Consider the following 16,940-nt stretch of genomic DNA (forward strand, 5'->3'; position numbering starts at 1 on the left):
CACCTCCCCCCAATTTAGAGCCAAAAAATTGGAATATGCTTGGAATCTTGGTGATGTGTCCTTCTTTGATTTGCTGAAAAACTGATTTTTACTGGGCCTTGTCTGTCTCTAACACGTGAGAAGCTTCATTTTACATTGGAGAATGCGCTATGCTATATATTATTCTACACTCGTAGGCAGATTGCGCTCAGATTTTTATGACGAAACCCTCTCTTCAGCACGCATCTTCTGCGCCTCCTCCGACTTGAATCTGATAACGGGGGAGGGAGCTATGTCCAACGCCTCTTAGCTGGCCCACGATTGGCCCCTTTACCCTAGTTGCGAACCATTTTTTTTGGTTTTTAATCTTCTCCTTGTTTTTTGTTGGCCTACATAAGGCCTTAGTAAAGCACGGAACTCGTGGCCCGATGGATAAAGCTTGTCGATTAGTGCCACTGGGCATGCTAATGATGGCAAACTTTCTTTCATCCTATTTCTTGTAAGTAGGAGGGGCATTAACTTGGCACTTGTTTCTCCTGGTACTTGAAAGACTCTCCTCCGATTTTCTCCCCTTCCCCCTACTTGCGCACGGTAAGACTCGGTTCTAACAAGAAATATCCCAAAGGGAACTTGGCAGTGGGAGATGTAAAACTACAACAGAAAACTACTATGATTCAGGCCAGTAAGGAGAAGCCACGTCAGGGGGTAGCTGCAGGTCCTGAGTCCTGGTAGGTTGATGATATGGCAGTCGGGAAGAGGGACAGCCTGTACTCATTTACGCCACTCACGCTTTCTCAACAAAAAAATAGTCCCCATTTTACTTATTGCCTGCCGTCGCTCATTACTGCTGTCGACTCAGAAGAGTCCTCATCCCTCTCGACTTCTCCATAGCCGCTCCAACTTCATCATCTACTTCCTCTCCTACCTCCAGGACTGTGATGTTTCGGCGTCCTCGACACTTTCTGCAGGCAGGACAGCGCAGCCCTTTTGTGACTTGGCTCTAGCGATGGCGCACGAGCTGCCCGTCTTCCAGTGACAGGCCTGCCCATCGATGGCAGGCCCGCAGATTCAGAAGCTCGCATTCCCTATTCGGCCCCAGCAACAGTCGCAGAGGCTTCTACTCGTGCTGTTGCTTTCTCTTTTCTGCGGTATTTCTCATGGTACGCGTATTCTTCTCTTTCGCTATTTCTGCTAGGTCGACGGCGAGGAAGCATATCTTGAAAATGAGGGTACTGCATTGTAGGACTTTGCCCTTATGACCTCTCGGGCCTGCAAAATTTCACCAGCTTATGCAGCGGTAGCAGCGAAAGCGTGAGCTCGGCACAGATACTGATATGCTGCGAGGACATATATGGGGCGGCTGTGTTCGCCATGTCACGGCATGCCAATCTCACGGGAGAGATGTTCCCTCCCGCAGAGCAGGCGGAGGAGTGTATCTCCGCCTACAAAAGTGCGCTTGCCTCCTCGTCGCAGCTATTGGAGGAACCTCAATTCTTTCAGCATTACTGCCCCCTGCCCTCGTCTCGCATCTCGGCTGGGGCCAGCCCCTGCCATTTCGCCACCACGCGGGACATGGCACGCCTTCTCATCACTGAGCTGCCTGCTGGGATCGGTGCCCAGCTTCTGCACAACGTTTCTCACACTTGCAACCAGCTTGGACAGATTGGGCAGCGTGGCTGTCAGGCCTGCCAGACGCAGCTCCTTGATGCCATAGCCCGCCTGGTCAATATGACAGGTGATCAACCTGCTGCTTGTGGAACGGCGGTTGCCATAGCCATGACTAGCCTGAATCCGAGTGCTTACGCCTTCCAGAACTTCTACCAGTGCGTTCTCGAGATTCTCAATGGTGCGTCTCCTACTTGAAACGTTTCTCATGCCTTGCATTCGCCATCGCTCATGTGTCAGTAAATTTTTTTTTTTTGATGAGCTGATGCGAAATGTCTGATTGTGCACTCGGCTGACTCCCATTAATGACCGCAGAGTTCGTGAACATTTCAGCCATAACCGCACCAAAAGCGGTTGTGCCCTCTACTGCTGGTATGCATCTCTCTGCCGTGTGTGCGTCTCTCTCTCTCTCTCTGTCTCATTTGGGTGATATCGATCGTGAGAAAGGAGCAACTTACCATGCACCATGTGTATTGGCAGTAAATGCAGGAGAAAGGCCGCTCCCTGTGGAGGAGTCCAAGAGAAGCTCACCGAAGACGGTCTATGTAATTGTCGGAGTTGTGTCATCGCTAGCCGTGGTCGCCTTCTTGGCTCTCATCGGACTCTTCGTGTTTAGGGCAAGAGACCTCGACTACCACTTTCCCGCGGGGATCTCAGGTGATGTGTGGTTAGCAAATTGCAGATAGGAGGAGCGTGTTTGATATAGTGCCAGTTGATCTGAGACACGGCTGCCTGCTACTATTACTATGCTCAGGTGCTCTGCTCTCTACATCCGAATCGAGCGAGACGCCTGCCATTCTTCCCACTGAGGGCTTCTACATTTTCCACCTCAAGGAGCTGACCAAGGCCACCAACAGCTTCAGTGACTCTCTGATGATTGGCGAGGGTAGTGCTGGGGCCGTCTATCTTGGCAATTTACCCAGCGGGAAGCTGGTGGCTGTGAAGCGGATTCTCAAAGAGAAAAAAGTGGAAACTTTCAACAAGGAAGTGGAACTTCTAGCCCGAATCAGGCATCCCAATCTGACTGCATTGCTCGGGTATTGCCAAGCGAAGTTTGTCCACTTGCTGGTTTATGAGTTTATGAGCAATGGAGATCTTGGCAAGAAACTTCTCGGTAACACTTTTGGTGCTTATATATCATCTGCTTCCAGTGTGCAAGCTCCAAATTTTTTCTAATAAGGCAGCAACATCTTTCGGTGTAGATCCAAGTTCTCGCCCTCTCACATGGGATCAGAGGGTAAAGATAGCCATTGATTGTGCTAAAGGCCTTACCTACCTTCACGAGTTTCCACAAGGGCCGATTATCCATCGAGATGTCAAGGCAAGTGTATTTTTGGTGAGAGGAATGAGATGACCATCTTATGATACGCATATCTTATCTGTGTTGGATTGCACCTATCCTTGTAGCCGAGCAATATTCTACTGAACGAGGCGTTGGAAGCAAAGCTTTCAGATTTTGGGCTGTCTAAAGTATTGGAATATGAAGCGTCTCATGTGTCTACAGAGATCAAGGGGACAACCGGCTATTTGGACCCAGAATACCTCATTTTGGGCCAGCTCACTGAAGCAAGCGATGTGTATGGTTTTGGTGTGGTCCTTCTCCAGCTCTTAAGTGGAAGAAAAGCCATTGATGGCGATTCATTGCTGAACAGGTCTCTCGTGCAGCTGGTAAGTATAAATCTCTTACATATTTATGTTGTTTCATAACGGATAAGTTTTCTATTGAAGAAGGCCCTTCTAGACTGGCTACTCACTCATGATTGTCACTCTCAATGCAGGCCTTTTCTGTGATGAGTCATGATGTGGCCTTGAGCGAACTGATAGATCCTAGGCTTGAAGGGGTGTTCAACCTGCGCGCCTTCGAGAAGATGGCAGAGGTGGCATATCGCTGCGTGCAAGCTCGGAGCTACGATCGCCCCTCCATTTCTGAGGTACTCGATGCGTTGGAGGTAGCAATGAGACTCACAATGAGCTCAGCTCCACCTCCTGCTCCACCTTGATTGTAGCATGTCTGATTGTTGGGAGACTAGTTGATGCTGCCATCGCCAATTGCCTCTCCTGTCAATCTTCGCAATGGGCCGATGTGATTGGCACAAAATTTTGTAACATATGCTGTGACAAGCTTATTGGTGGTGCCTTCTCCAACATTCTGCAACGAGAGGAGTCTGCATGCGACAGCAGATCAGAGTGTATTGTAATCGGTGACAAAAAAGAGGGTAGAGGGAGGGGTTTTGCTGTTTTCTGACTGGAAATGGGGTGATTTTTATGTGGACAGGCTCTATATCGACATATCTTTTCTGTCATAAGGCATGGCCGCGCTTTGGGGTCTTCAATGTGAAAAGCCACTTGGGCACACAATGCGATCCAAGGGTATGTTCAATGATCTTGCTTCTTCTTTCACACATGAGTTATAAGACCTGACGTTGTTACTCTGGCATTATGTGACTGCAATACTGGATCTCCTTGAATCCTTACCGAAACCCAGCATTAGGATATATGCTGTAATGTAGCGTATTTGTGTGGAAAGAAGTCAAAAGTATAATAAACTCTAATTTGCACTCTTCAAGGTCGGTGAGCTTTTCTTAAAATCCAAAATAAAAAAATTACCCACATTCTGCTTTCTTTGGTCTTCCTTACATGTGTTGTTACTCCGTATTAAACACTTATGTGTCACAGTTTAATCTGCTCCATGAATTCGCATTTGCCATTATATTCTCCTTACTTTAACTTATGTAGCGAATCAACAGGTCGCATTTTCTCTACTGAAATTTACTAGTATATAAACCTACCTTCCTGACTGGATAGAAGAAGAAACATGATTTTTTAAATGGTAAGATTAGAGAGAGATTGTCCAGCTAGGCATCGATGAGAGTGCATTAGAATTTCCAATTTTCACTCTTACCTACACAAGTCGTTGGAGTTCGCAGGAAGTCTGTTCACACTTGGCCAAATACGGCTTAATCGGCAATAGAGGTATTCATATTGGACATGAATCCGAAGTTACTTTTAGTCACCTTGATATGGATATTCATATTGGTGATGGGTTATGTGAGATGAAAAACTTTTTAAGTAAATGCATATGAGAATTGTGTCATTAATGGAGGGAGTAGGTGGACAATTTTATGCCTCTTTTGGTGTAAAAGCATACATTAGAGCAAAATATGAGAATATCATGCACAGTAAAGTAAAAGCCCCTTCCAATGCCCCAACCATCAAACATTACATGAGCGCAATGTTAAGTTCATTGAACCGGCAGTCATGACGACCCAAAGGACCAAAGATTTTTATAGAGATTGGCAGAGTGCACTTTGGGAGGAAATGGGAGCACAATGGCAAGAGCGGAATGAAGGAGTGAAGGAGTGTCTTGCTAGCTAAATGCTGAGATTCCCTTCCATAATTAACAAATACATAATTGATCACTCTTATCAATTAAGTTATAAAAAGTACATATACAAATTAGTTACAAACGGAAATGACCTTTTTGGATGTACTTCATAATTATTTCAGTACATATACATTATTACAAGAAATAATGATAGTTTTGGGTTTGCCCTACTAATTTTTTCAAGTTGTGAAGGTTATTCTATCTTTGACACATGTATGGAGATGGACCATCTCTTTCTATTGGTGCAAATATTTCTCAAGGCACCACATAAGACGTTGATATTTGCAAAAGAATTAACAATGACATTATTAGTCAAAGGTATGTGATTGAAATCATTGACTCTTTCATCTTTAAGGCTTGTGGCACTCTGAATGACACTTGTATGGGCAAACAAATACATGGCTATGTTGTTAGGTAGGGATTGAGGATAGAAAACACCATTCTTGGCAACATCTTGGTTGACATGGATGCCAAATGTCCTCTACTTCAAAATGCACAAAAAGTGCTTGAGGTGTCCAAGACACCCTCTCTTAGGAGTGTTCAGATTGCGAGATGTGCCCAATAGGGGAAGGACCACGCAGCCTTGGGTTGTTTCAAAGGATGCTAAATTAGGGCATCTCTTCAAATTCAATTATCTACGCTTACATTTTGAAGGCACGTGGCATTATGTAAGACATTGATATGGGCAAAAGAATCCACAATGATATTGTTAGTCAGGGGTTGCTGAAAGAAAACTTAGATGAAGTCACCTACGCTTTCGACCTGAAGGTACATGGATACATGCAAGACATTGATATGGGCCTCTTGAAAGAAAACATCGTGCTTGGCAATGCCTTGGTTAACATGTATGCCAAATGTCGTCTACTTCAAAAAGCACAAAAAGTGCTTGAGGATTTGCCTTTCCAGAATGCCCTCTCTTGGATCGTTCTAATTGCAGAGTACGCCCAACACACGTAGGACTAGGAAGCTCTGGGTTGTTCTCATAGGATGCGAATTGAGGGCATCTCTATATGCAATTACCTATGCTTGCAATTTGAAGGCATGTGGCACTTCGCAAGACACAGAGTTGGGCAAAAGAATCCACAATGATATTGTCAGTCAGGGTTTGCTGAAAGAAAACTTAGATGAAATCACCTATGCTTTTGACCTGAAGGTACATGGATCCACGCAAGACATTGATATGGGCGAAAGATTACACGATCATATTGTTAGTCAAGGACTCTTGAAAGAAAACATCGTGCTTGGCAATGCCTTGGTCAACATGTATGCCGAATGTAAATGCTGGAGGATTTGCCTTTCCAGAATGCCCTCTCTTGGATTGTTCTGATTGCAGAATACACCCAACACACGTAGGACCAAGAAGCTCTGGGTTGTTCTCAAAGGATGCGAATTGAGGGCATCTCTCTATATGCAATAGGTGCTCCATGACTAAGGTGCTTAAGGTGTTCCCAAAAGTCAACAAGATCCCTACTCAAGGGGGGGTGAGTCCTCATTGTAGGAGCATGAGAGAGAACACACACACACACACACACACACACACTTGTCAAGTTTCTCTCCATGTTGCCCTCATGGTGTGTCTAAAGCCTATTGGTTGGCTCCTCAAGGGGTCCAATGATAATTTAGCTAATTTAATTAATTGCTTATGCATTTATCAAGTCCTGTCTCTCGGGGACACTTGTTCCAAGGCTAGCATGGTTTGATATGCACTCTGCATGTGATTGACTAGGCTTGAAGGGGTCCAATCAACTTCCAACATTAGCTACAAGGGGAGGTCGACCAAGGAAACTAGGGGCTAGTTTGGGGGTTATACTCTTTCCCTCCCCCCCCCCCCCCCCCCCCCCCCCCCCCCCCCCCCCCCCCCACACACACACACACTTATTGTGTGAGGTGCAAAGTGAAAGAGCTCCATCTCCTTCTCTAAGCTTGTTGAAAAGTTGAGAGCCTACACCAACACTCTTGGCTATGGAATGCAAATCCAACCAAGAGCTATGCTCCAATGCTTAAGCTTTCCATATGCTTCATCATCATTATGATGCTATTATGCTATGCTATGCAAGAAGAGTGATGACAAGTGAGGAACTATCTCTTTCTCGTATGTTCTTCTTCCTCTTCCCTACCCTCATTCCCTGCTAGCTCCCTCCACCTTTGAAGGCGTTTGAGGCCTTGGGACTGAGGCTGGGGATGGTTAATGCTTTTACAAATTTATGTTATGCTCGTGATGCATGAAGCTTTCCATCTTCATTGCATCACCTAGGTCACAAGGAACAAAAAGATTGTATTGTATCAAGTCTCTCTTTATGGGAGAATCTATAATACAAAATCCTATTGGAGGGGTACCGACTCCATATAAATCTGGTTCTCAACTGTTGCCATGTTCTCTAATTCTCTCTCTTGCAAAAGTATTGTTCATGCCAAGTTAATTAAGTATAATGGTTATGTTGCTACCGTTAATTAATTTCACCCTCTATGTTTTCAAAGTAGTCTCATGAAAATGCTCACTCTAATTCTCTTAATTTCGCTATTCTCAAAGTTATAGGCAATTTCCATTACATTGGTATCAGAGTTTGGTTTCTCTTTTCTTGCTTAAGAAGAGAGGCCCTTAAGTTGTCCATGAAAGGTTGGGCCTGTTCATTGCAATAGGGTAAGTGGGACATGGATCTATTATCTTGGTTGAGAAGGCTTAGTTTGACCTTTTATCTTTGAAAAGTCTTGGTTAGGTGCTCTAGGAGAAGAACATTTAGTCGTGCTCCAAACCCTAGTAATCTACTTTTTGTCCATCGCCTTCTTGGTCAGCTGCTCTGGGAGAAGAGCATTTACTCGTGCTCCAAAACCTAGTAACCTACTTTTTGTCCATTGCCCTTTTAGCAGTAAAGTTTTTAATCTATTCCCACCTAAAATTATTTTTGAAAAATACTTTAATATTAGGTTTGGAAACCAACATCTTTTGGACAATATCGTGCTTGGATATCCTATCAAAAGTATCTTTTGTCAAACAAATTTTTTGAAAAGTGATGTTTCCTCTCCTTGCCTTTGTATTGATCATGTCAAGTTTTGTAAAGATTTTGGGAACTCTGGATATCATTTATGTACCATGGATCTTAATGTCATTGAGAAGATAATATCATCCGATCCTTGATTCCATGGGAATTAACCATATACCGTAGCAACCTTTGAATCCTAACCTAGCACTAAACACATTACTCAATTGTTTTGTGGATTTAATTGAGCTACTGCAACTAGAGGAAAACATCAAACTTGACATAATTCATAACATCTATGACCTTTTCACCCATAAGGTTGAAAAGTTGTCACATATTTGGCTTTCCTTAGAAATGGATTGGGCTACACCAAAGACCATGCTTGAGATACAATTGGACTTATAAATACTACATTTCTACTATTGATAAAGCCCCAAACAATGCTTCCTTTCCATGTCCAAAATTGGTATGGTTCCTTGCCAAGGAGAGACTCAATGGCTCTAAGTTTGGCTATCTTAGCTGTTCAATTCCATCCATTACTTTGCTACTAGAAGAAGAGCTTGCCTATTTAGGATACTCTATTTTGGCCACTTAAATACCGATTCTCTTTCCTATCTAAAAAAATTCACAAACACAAGTTTTGTTGGATATCGGATGCATTTAACTGCAATTTTTTGAGAACTCACTAAAGATATTACTACTTGTCTTAAACCTTATCTTACTAGACAATGTTATTCAACTCTTAGAGGAAAAACAATTAAGGGCCAAAAGATTTCTCAATTTACTTATCAACGACATCTAGCTTATAAAAAATGTCTTTGAGGTCTTCATCAACCTCCCATCACAAATTTACTCCTTGTTCTCTATTGACATTACACAATGTATTGAAAACATTCCATCAACAACATGTTTTGGCCTCATGAATGTTTTGGAAGAACTAGTAGGTCTCACTTTCCAGTTCAATGATTTGAAAGGGATATAAAAAAATCTCCTCGAATCCGGAACCTACATGGATAAAAACTCGAAAGAAGAAGGTACTTTTTTGCCTAAATCAATTTAACGTGTGTAAAAGGATTGCATGGTTGCTTGATCATAGTTTTTGTACAGCCTAGCTGAAGTTCTGTGTTTAAAGAGAACTTTTGGGAATCCCCACCAGTCATGTGTAACCAATACCTCGCGTGCTTTGAATATAGAAGGCATAAAAAACATCTTGCCTCACCAAATCTGACAAAAAATCTAATACATTTTAACCATACTTTCAGGTATATGGATGATCTCTTGACTATCAACAATGCTCTGTTTAAAGATGAACTTAATCAAATATATCCAAATTGTCTAAGGATTGAACCATCCTTCACACCACAGTTTTAAGATCAACAACCATGCCTTCCCAACCGTAATGATGTACCTCAACTTAGAAATTATCTTGACCACCCCTCTCACAAGAGCGTGTGATGTAAGATTTTGCTAGAAAAGGGACAAGTTGAATATAACCCCAAGCGAGTTTGTGAAATGGAAAAGCAACATACCCTTTTTTTTTAATTCTCTCAAAACTTGCCTTAGTATACTAAACCTTATTATTTACTCCTCAACAATTGATTTTATTGCATTTGAGTAAATGAGTAGACTACAAAACAAGACATGTTCTAATCGTTTTCAAAACAAGATGTTACGGACACCCTTAACCATGCTCTCACTACCAAGTGCTGGCTCGAGTCCATGCTTGATACCATTACTTTCATCTTTTTTATGGGGGAGTAGGCCCCTACTCTTGGGGCTTACTGCATCAAGAGTTATCTAGGTGACTAGGAGACATGGCGGGTACAAACACACACGCACACACACACACACACACACACACACATCTCTGTGTGCATTGGCATACCTCTCAGTGGGACCTTCAACCGATTGAAGGTTGTGATTGAGACTAGCATCGTCAAAAAAGATCAAGGAAACCTAGCCTTAGAAACTTGTGGAGATGGTGTCTCTTGAATGAAATTTTGCATGGGAAGTGTCCCTTTTAAAATCTTTTGTATTGGGAGTATTCATCCCCTTTCATGCTTCATTTCTCTCTTCTCTCACTCTTGCGCTTATAGCTATCATGGTGGACAATCGAGTCGAGTCAAGGTGACGATGTAGGGTAGATAAGACAACATCCAGATTAGACACACCATATAAATACTATACGATGAGCCCCTTATGGAGTGCACTTAGTCCATTGTTCTACATTTTGTGTGTGAGGCATTGCCAAGTGAGAGAGTCTTGGCATCATGTCTAAGAGCCCGAAGAAAAAAAATGAAGGACGACGGAGCTACATCTCAGGTAGTCGCAACCCCCTCATAGTCTACATCATCTTTGCATTTTTGTTTTTTGTATAATTTCATGAAAAGATAAGGGACTAGAAAGGTAGCTAGAATAACTTGCATAAATACAGTGCTCTATAAATGACCCAATATGGGATATGTTGCTTAAGTGGTACTTGTGATGCTCTATGAGAAACCCATACAAGTGCTTTGTGGATGAGTGTGTTTGAACCATCATCTTGTCTCTTTTTCTTGATAAAAGATGGCCCATTGCGGATACCGTTACCTCTGTGCTAATTGGTTTTTGTCTACAAGAAATGCGGATATTTTTAAGGTGTATGTGGGATCTTCCCCCTTCTAAATTTGGGAATCTTTGCCTTTTTGGTATTAGCAAGGGATTGCCTACCTGTAGGCGACTGTTTTTGTACTAACATTAAATGTGCATGTTGATTGTACTATTGGTGAATACTTTCTCCTTTAGCAAAGGTTATAAAAGGTTTTTTTGGGGGTAACCTCTAAAAGAAGTGCTATTAATTCTATGGATTGCAAGACTTTTTGTACCTCTAGGTAATATATGGGCTGCCTTGCCCATATTTATCTTATGGTTTGGTTATAAGGGGTTTTTTAATAAAAAGACTTGGTTTTTTTTGGAGCAATTATGGGGAGCAAAGTATCACTCTGTTCTGATTAAGTGTTAATCATGTGCTCACAAACAAGCTGTCTCTGGTATGTGATGGTTGTTTTCACCACTCTTTGTATGATCATGGTTGGGGTCTATGAGTACTGTGTTGCATCTTGCCATAAATGGAGCATGATGTTTTGTGGAAATCCTTTGAGGACATGTTGTTCGTGATTCCCTTTGTGGATGGCTAATCTGTTTTGTAGGAAATACGATCATCCACAGGTACTAAATTAAGGGGTAAAACTTGGGATTGAAACATCCTTTGGAAAGATCACTCTCATGTGGAACTCTGTTGACCTCTCTCAAAGGGGAGCATGACGTGCTTGGGGGATCTCTGACACTACAACAAAAAAAGGTGCCTTCGACGCAGATTTTGACGCTATACGTCGAAAAGCGCGTCGAAATATTCGTTCATGTGAAACCGTCGAAATACGCGTCGATATCTGTGTCGAAAGGCACCGTTTTCGACGCGTATTTCGACGTTCCTATCGACGTCCCTATCGACGCGTATTTCGACGACCATATCAATTTTTTTTTTCTTGGACAGAGGACAGGTAGCTGACATGTGCCCAGTGAAAAGATGTACACAGCCACAGCCAGACTGCCTGTCTTCTGCCCAAGAAAGAAAGCAGCACCAAAATCAACCGTGTCCCGCATAAATTTCGACAGAGTTCCCTTCATTTTAACATAAACTTTTAAAAAAAAACCATATGTATACGCCTCCTACATGATATCCATGTAGGATCTCACATGAGATTTAAGGCAAATGAAAGAAATGAAACGAACTTTGTGCAAAACCATAACCAAATTAAAACCATAACCATAACGAAATTCATATATAACGAACTTTGTGCAAAACCATAACCAAATTAAAACGATGACCATACCATATTGATCAAAACCATAATGATAATCATAACCATAAACAAAACAAAACAATAACCATAACCATAACCATAACCATAACCATAACCATAAAGTTAAACATAACCATAAACAAAACAATAACCATAACCATGTCTATACAAAAATAATAACCATAACCATGTCTATACAAGAATAATAACTATAACCATAAACAAAACAATAACCATAACCATGTCTAAACAATAACCATAACCATGTGTATACAAAAAAGAGACACAGAGATGTGTCTGTGTCTCACAAAACATATATAGAAATCCACTGATGACTCCGCGTCACAACCTGCACATAAAAGGACAAGTCACAAAATTAATATGATATTACTTTACATATACTTAATTAATCAAATCAACTCATACATATTAACGTCTCACCTCAATTGATCAGTGAGACTCTAAGGCCTCCCAATCTATAGGCTCTCCTCCGACAGCAAGATCATTCAATACTTCATAAATGCCTCTCCAATATCCATCTATCTCCTCCTGGCGTGTCGGGGCTCGATGCATTGCAAGATTTCGCGTTTATACAAAAATCAAAGTAATTAAGAATACATGATTCATCGCGTTTTAAAAAAAACTCCATAGCTAGGATTGGATTGGAAACTCACAAACTCATAGCGAAAGGTGTCGAAGCCTCCGCTGCCAAGATGAGATGTGCCCCTGGTCATTTGTCGTACCTCCGCAGCCTGACGCTGGTGTCTGAACCGTGTTTCCTGTCTGCTCATCCTCCCTGATCTGCTGCCACGTCTCGTGTGAGATGCCCGAAGGCTTCGATGAGCCGGTCCTAAAAGCCCGACGAGCTGCATCTCGACGATGTTTCACGGTGTCCCATGCAACACCCTTGATCCACCTCTTCGGAAGCTCCTCTGAATCCGGAGCAGGCTGATACTCTCTCATGATGGTCTCCACTATATAATTGACTTTACTGCGATCCTGATCAGGCCAAGGTGTCATAATGTTGGTCGAAAACTGTAGCTCCACGAGCTAGCGAACCCGCTATCTCATCTCAGTCCCGACTCTATCCATGTAAACAGAACCATCTGCCCGTATAATATAGACCTTGGAGGCACTAGGATCGTGTGCCTCCCAAGGTGTCCGAGGTGTGTCGAGAGGTGTGCCTGGGTAGGACGGGGGTCATGAGCGAGGAGGGGTCGAAGCATCTGTGGACCCTCCTCCACAGCAACCACCACCTCCACTTGATGATCGTCGAGATCGGCGAGTGTGTCTGTGCTGCGGAGATGATGACGTACCTCTAGTGATGGGAGACCTCGCAGGCATCGTACCCATAGGCGTCCCTCCCATAGGCGTCAGACCCTCGGGTGCCTTGCCCCTGCGGCACCCCTTGCCCCTGCGGCTCCCCTCCCACCAATCATGCATCTTCCTCATCGCTCCATAGTCGAGGCATTTCTGGGTCAGAAACGGATAGAAATTCGATCGTCAAGACAAGAGACTCTTGCACCAGCCATCCTTCTGCCATGCTCCCCTCTGGACGCGCTTTTTGGCAAACAAAACCCTTAAGTGTTTTCATGAACCGCTCTAGAAAGAACATCCAACGGCTGTGGACTGTACCTGCCACTGCAACTTCATCTACTACATGGACGAGCAAGTGCATTTGGATAGTTAGGTAGCTCATGGGTAGATACTTCTCAATCATGCAAACTGCCTCAATGGAGTTAGCCTTTGCGAGTGCAATGGATTCCTCTCGTATCTCCTTGGAAGAGATCCACCACACTAGCTCTAAAATCTTGTATATGCAGGACCGCACTTCCTCCGTTAAACACCCTTTGATCGCAATTGGAAGAATAAATTGCAAGAACTTATACCAGTCGTACGATTTCAGTCCTGATAGTTGATTGTCACGGGTGAATGCTGTCTTGAGACATCGCATGCATCCTGTTGGCATCCTGAACTCTGAAATCACCCTTTTGACTTGTCGTTCCTTGCTTTTTAGCAATACCCATGGCGCTCTTGGAAGCTTTGTTTGGCCCGCTGCATTGGTGAAAGGCCACAACTCTGGCATCTTTCCAACTGACTGCAAATCATCTCGTGAAGCTGGATTGTCTTTCATTCCCATGATTGTCTTCCAGAGGAGCTCTCCCATATCCTTGAATATATGCATTGGATCCAGCAAATGGTTAATTAGTAGATTACCCCACTACGGCAACGTATGGAGAATGGACCTCGGTCCAGAGGTGTACGGAGATTAGGACCACCGGGTCAAAATCTCGTCTTTATTGGTCAAATCCTATATGGGTAGATACATATGTGCTCTCCCAGATGTACATGACAATGCATATAGTGGGCAAAACCCCTTTGCCTCTTTTAGTTCCATAGTTTCTTCTAGAGGGAGAGAGAGATAAAGAGAGGTTCTATCCTTTTCACACAATTGGTCAGCCAAGCTAACTCTTTCACACTATCTACTACTATCTCTCTCTCTCTCTCTCTCTCTCTCTCTATCCATCTCCGTAGCTATCTCTATTTAATTCTCTCTCTTTCTCTACCTCTACCTCTATCTCTGGCTCTCTCTCTCTCTCTCTCTCTCTCTCTCTCTCTCTCTATCGCTCTATTTCTCTCTCTCTCTCTCTCTCTCTCTCTCTCTCTCTACGTACCCTATCTCTCTTTCTCTTTCTCTCTCTCTCGCTATCTCTCTTTCTCTTTCTCTCTCTATTTCTCTCTCTCTCTCTCTCTCTCTATCTATTTCTCTATTCCCCCCCCCCCCTCTCTCTCTCTCTCTCTCTATTTCCCTATCTCTTTCTTTCTCTCTCTCTCTCTCTCTCTCTCTCTCTCTCTCTCTCTCTCTATTTCCCTCGATCTCTCTCTCTCTCTCTCTCTCTCTCTCTCTCTCTCTTTAATTTCCTACACACACACACACACACACACACATATATATATATATCTCTCTCTCTCTCTTTAATTTCTTACACACACACACACATACACATTTCTCTCTCTCTTTCTCTCTTTAATTTCCTACACACACACACACACACACACACACACACACACACATCTCTCTCTCTCTCTCTCTCTCTCTCTCTCTCTCTTTAATTTCTTACACACACACATACACATTTCTCTCCCTCTCTTTCTCTCCTTAATTTCCTACACACACACACACACACACACACACACACACACACACACACACACACACACACATTTCTCTTTAATTTTCTACACACACACATTTCTCTCTCTCTCTCTCTCTCTCTCTCTCTCTCTCTCTCTCTCTCTCTCTCTCTCCTCCTCTACACACACACACACACCTCTCTCTCTCTCTCTCTCTCTCTCTCTCTCTCTCTCTCTCTCTCTCTCTCTCTCTCTGGGCTGGGGGGCAGAGATCAATAATACTTGCGCTGCAGGTTTTCAAGGGCAGCTTTGTGCACGCGCTTGCAGGCGAAAATGACTGCCTGCGTGCGGATTTGTTTTTTCCCCCCAAATTTTTATCGTCGATATATGCATGAAAATACATGTGAAAATACGCGTGAAAACATCCACTTTTCGACAGGCATTGTCGCGTGTATTTTCACGCCTGTATCGACGCATATATCGACGACCAACATGCCCGTCAAAAAACACGTGGAAAGGTACGGTGCATCGAAAGCTGAGCATTATGTTATAGTGTGAACATACCTTGTGTTTACTAACCGCTCTTGTGTAGTAATATCTATGTTGGGTGGTTTAATTGATTATGATCCTTTTGCTGATAACCAAGTTGTGTGATTTTTTCCTAAGTTGGACTGCCTGAAGACCAAAACTATGTCATTTGTTTTGAAACTAAATACTAAATTTGTCCTTTGTAACAAATTTTTGGTTTTTTTTTCTGTTCAAATGTGGGTATTTTAGTTTATATCAAACAAGCATGTGCGTACGTGCACACATGCACACACACAACTTATCAAACATCTGAAACTTTTTAGTACTATAGTAAATCTAATTATTTTATGTTTTTGACATAGATAACAATTCATTGGACTCTTTGATACCTTTGAATTGCAGTATCCAAGGCTAAGAAAATATGTTCTCTTGTTTATATGGATGCAAGTGAGAGTCTTGTACTTAAAGATTTTTAGGTGTGTTGTAGTCCAATCTTGAAGATGAATACCTTCTTCATTTAAAAACTCACTTTGTGTCCTTAATTATGTATAGGATAATAAGAATGATTCTATATTCAGACTAAATCGTTCAAGAATGATTCAAATATAAGAATGATTCTTAATTCAGACTAAATTTTACTAAATTTTGCTTGCCCCACCACTAAATCTAGTTGATCGGGTGAAAGAGACGCTAAGAAGTAGTAGTAGTGCTTCTTAGCGTCTCTTTCACCCGATCAACTAGATTTATTGGTGGGGCAAGCAACATCTATGAGCAGATACGGATCACTCCCTTTTATACGGATCATGAGACGACTTTTATACGTCTTTTTGAAAACCATGTATATTTTTTCAATAATGACAATGGTGTTGTAACTATTACATTTGCAAAGTTTAACAATCAAGTGATTTTGCCTATGATGTGTACAATTGTCATTGATTTACTTTCATCAATTCACGCTTGTCAGTTTTGTATCTTTATTTTGCAAACAATACGTACTATGGATGATGGAGTTAATGGTTATTATGTCTTTATTTTGCAAACAATACGTACTATGGATGATGGAGTTAATGGTTATTATGTCTTGTGGGTGACTATTTTGGGTCTATATCTACCTTTGCACTTTTTTTCAAAGGTGAATCAATTAATGAAACATTCAATATGGTTGATAGGTGAATGTCTTGCCACCAAAAAAATTTCCTCTCGGGTGTCGCTATGACAATCGCTATATAAGGCTCTGTCGCATCGCTATAAACGTCGCTATAGATGGCCTGCAAACGTCGCTATAGGCGTCGCTATATAGCGATGCATATAGCGATCGTTATAGCGACGTTCTCGTATCGACGCTTATAACGACGTTCTTGTATCGACGCTGTTAGCGACGATCTTAGCGACGTCGTGGGATATAAAAACCCAATGTATTTCCATCGC

General features: G+C 42.5%; 1 protein-coding gene across 1 annotated transcript; it reads left to right on the top strand.

Moving 5' to 3' along the window:
• Positions 1–783: 783 nt before the first annotated feature.
• LOC147458567 (putative leucine-rich repeat receptor-like protein kinase At5g49770) lies at positions 784–4,264 on the top strand. Its single transcript, XM_086513227.1, has 8 exons — positions 784–1,139; positions 1,223–1,825; positions 1,960–2,016; positions 2,125–2,301; positions 2,399–2,758; positions 2,847–2,965; positions 3,052–3,312; positions 3,423–4,264. Exons 1-8 carry the CDS (start codon positions 1,031–1,033, stop codon positions 3,642–3,644), a joined length of 1,908 nt encoding a protein of 635 aa, XP_086369353.1. The 5' UTR covers positions 784–1,030; the 3' UTR covers positions 3,645–4,264.
• Positions 4,265–16,940: the final 12,676 nt, after the last annotated feature.

Source organism: Adiantum capillus-veneris, chromosome 5 (genome assembly GCF_014529385.1).
Source record: "Adiantum capillus-veneris isolate H3 chromosome 5, ASM1452938v2, whole genome shotgun sequence".
Lineage (NCBI taxonomy): Eukaryota > Viridiplantae > Streptophyta > Polypodiopsida > Polypodiales > Pteridaceae > Adiantum > Adiantum capillus-veneris.

Bases quoted from the DNA above. Each gene is read 5' to 3' on its own strand.
- LOC147458567 (XM_086513227.1), top strand. From the start codon at position 1,031: ATGGCAGGCCCGCAGATTCAGAAGCTCGCATTCCCTATTCGGCCCCAG. The intron at 1,826-1,959 runs GTGCGTCTCCTA...TAATGACCGCAG, and splicing joins CGTTCTCGAGATTCTCAATG to AGTTCGTGAACATTTCAGCC. The intron at 2,017-2,124 runs GTATGCATCTCT...GTGTATTGGCAG, and splicing joins GGTTGTGCCCTCTACTGCTG to TAAATGCAGGAGAAAGGCCG.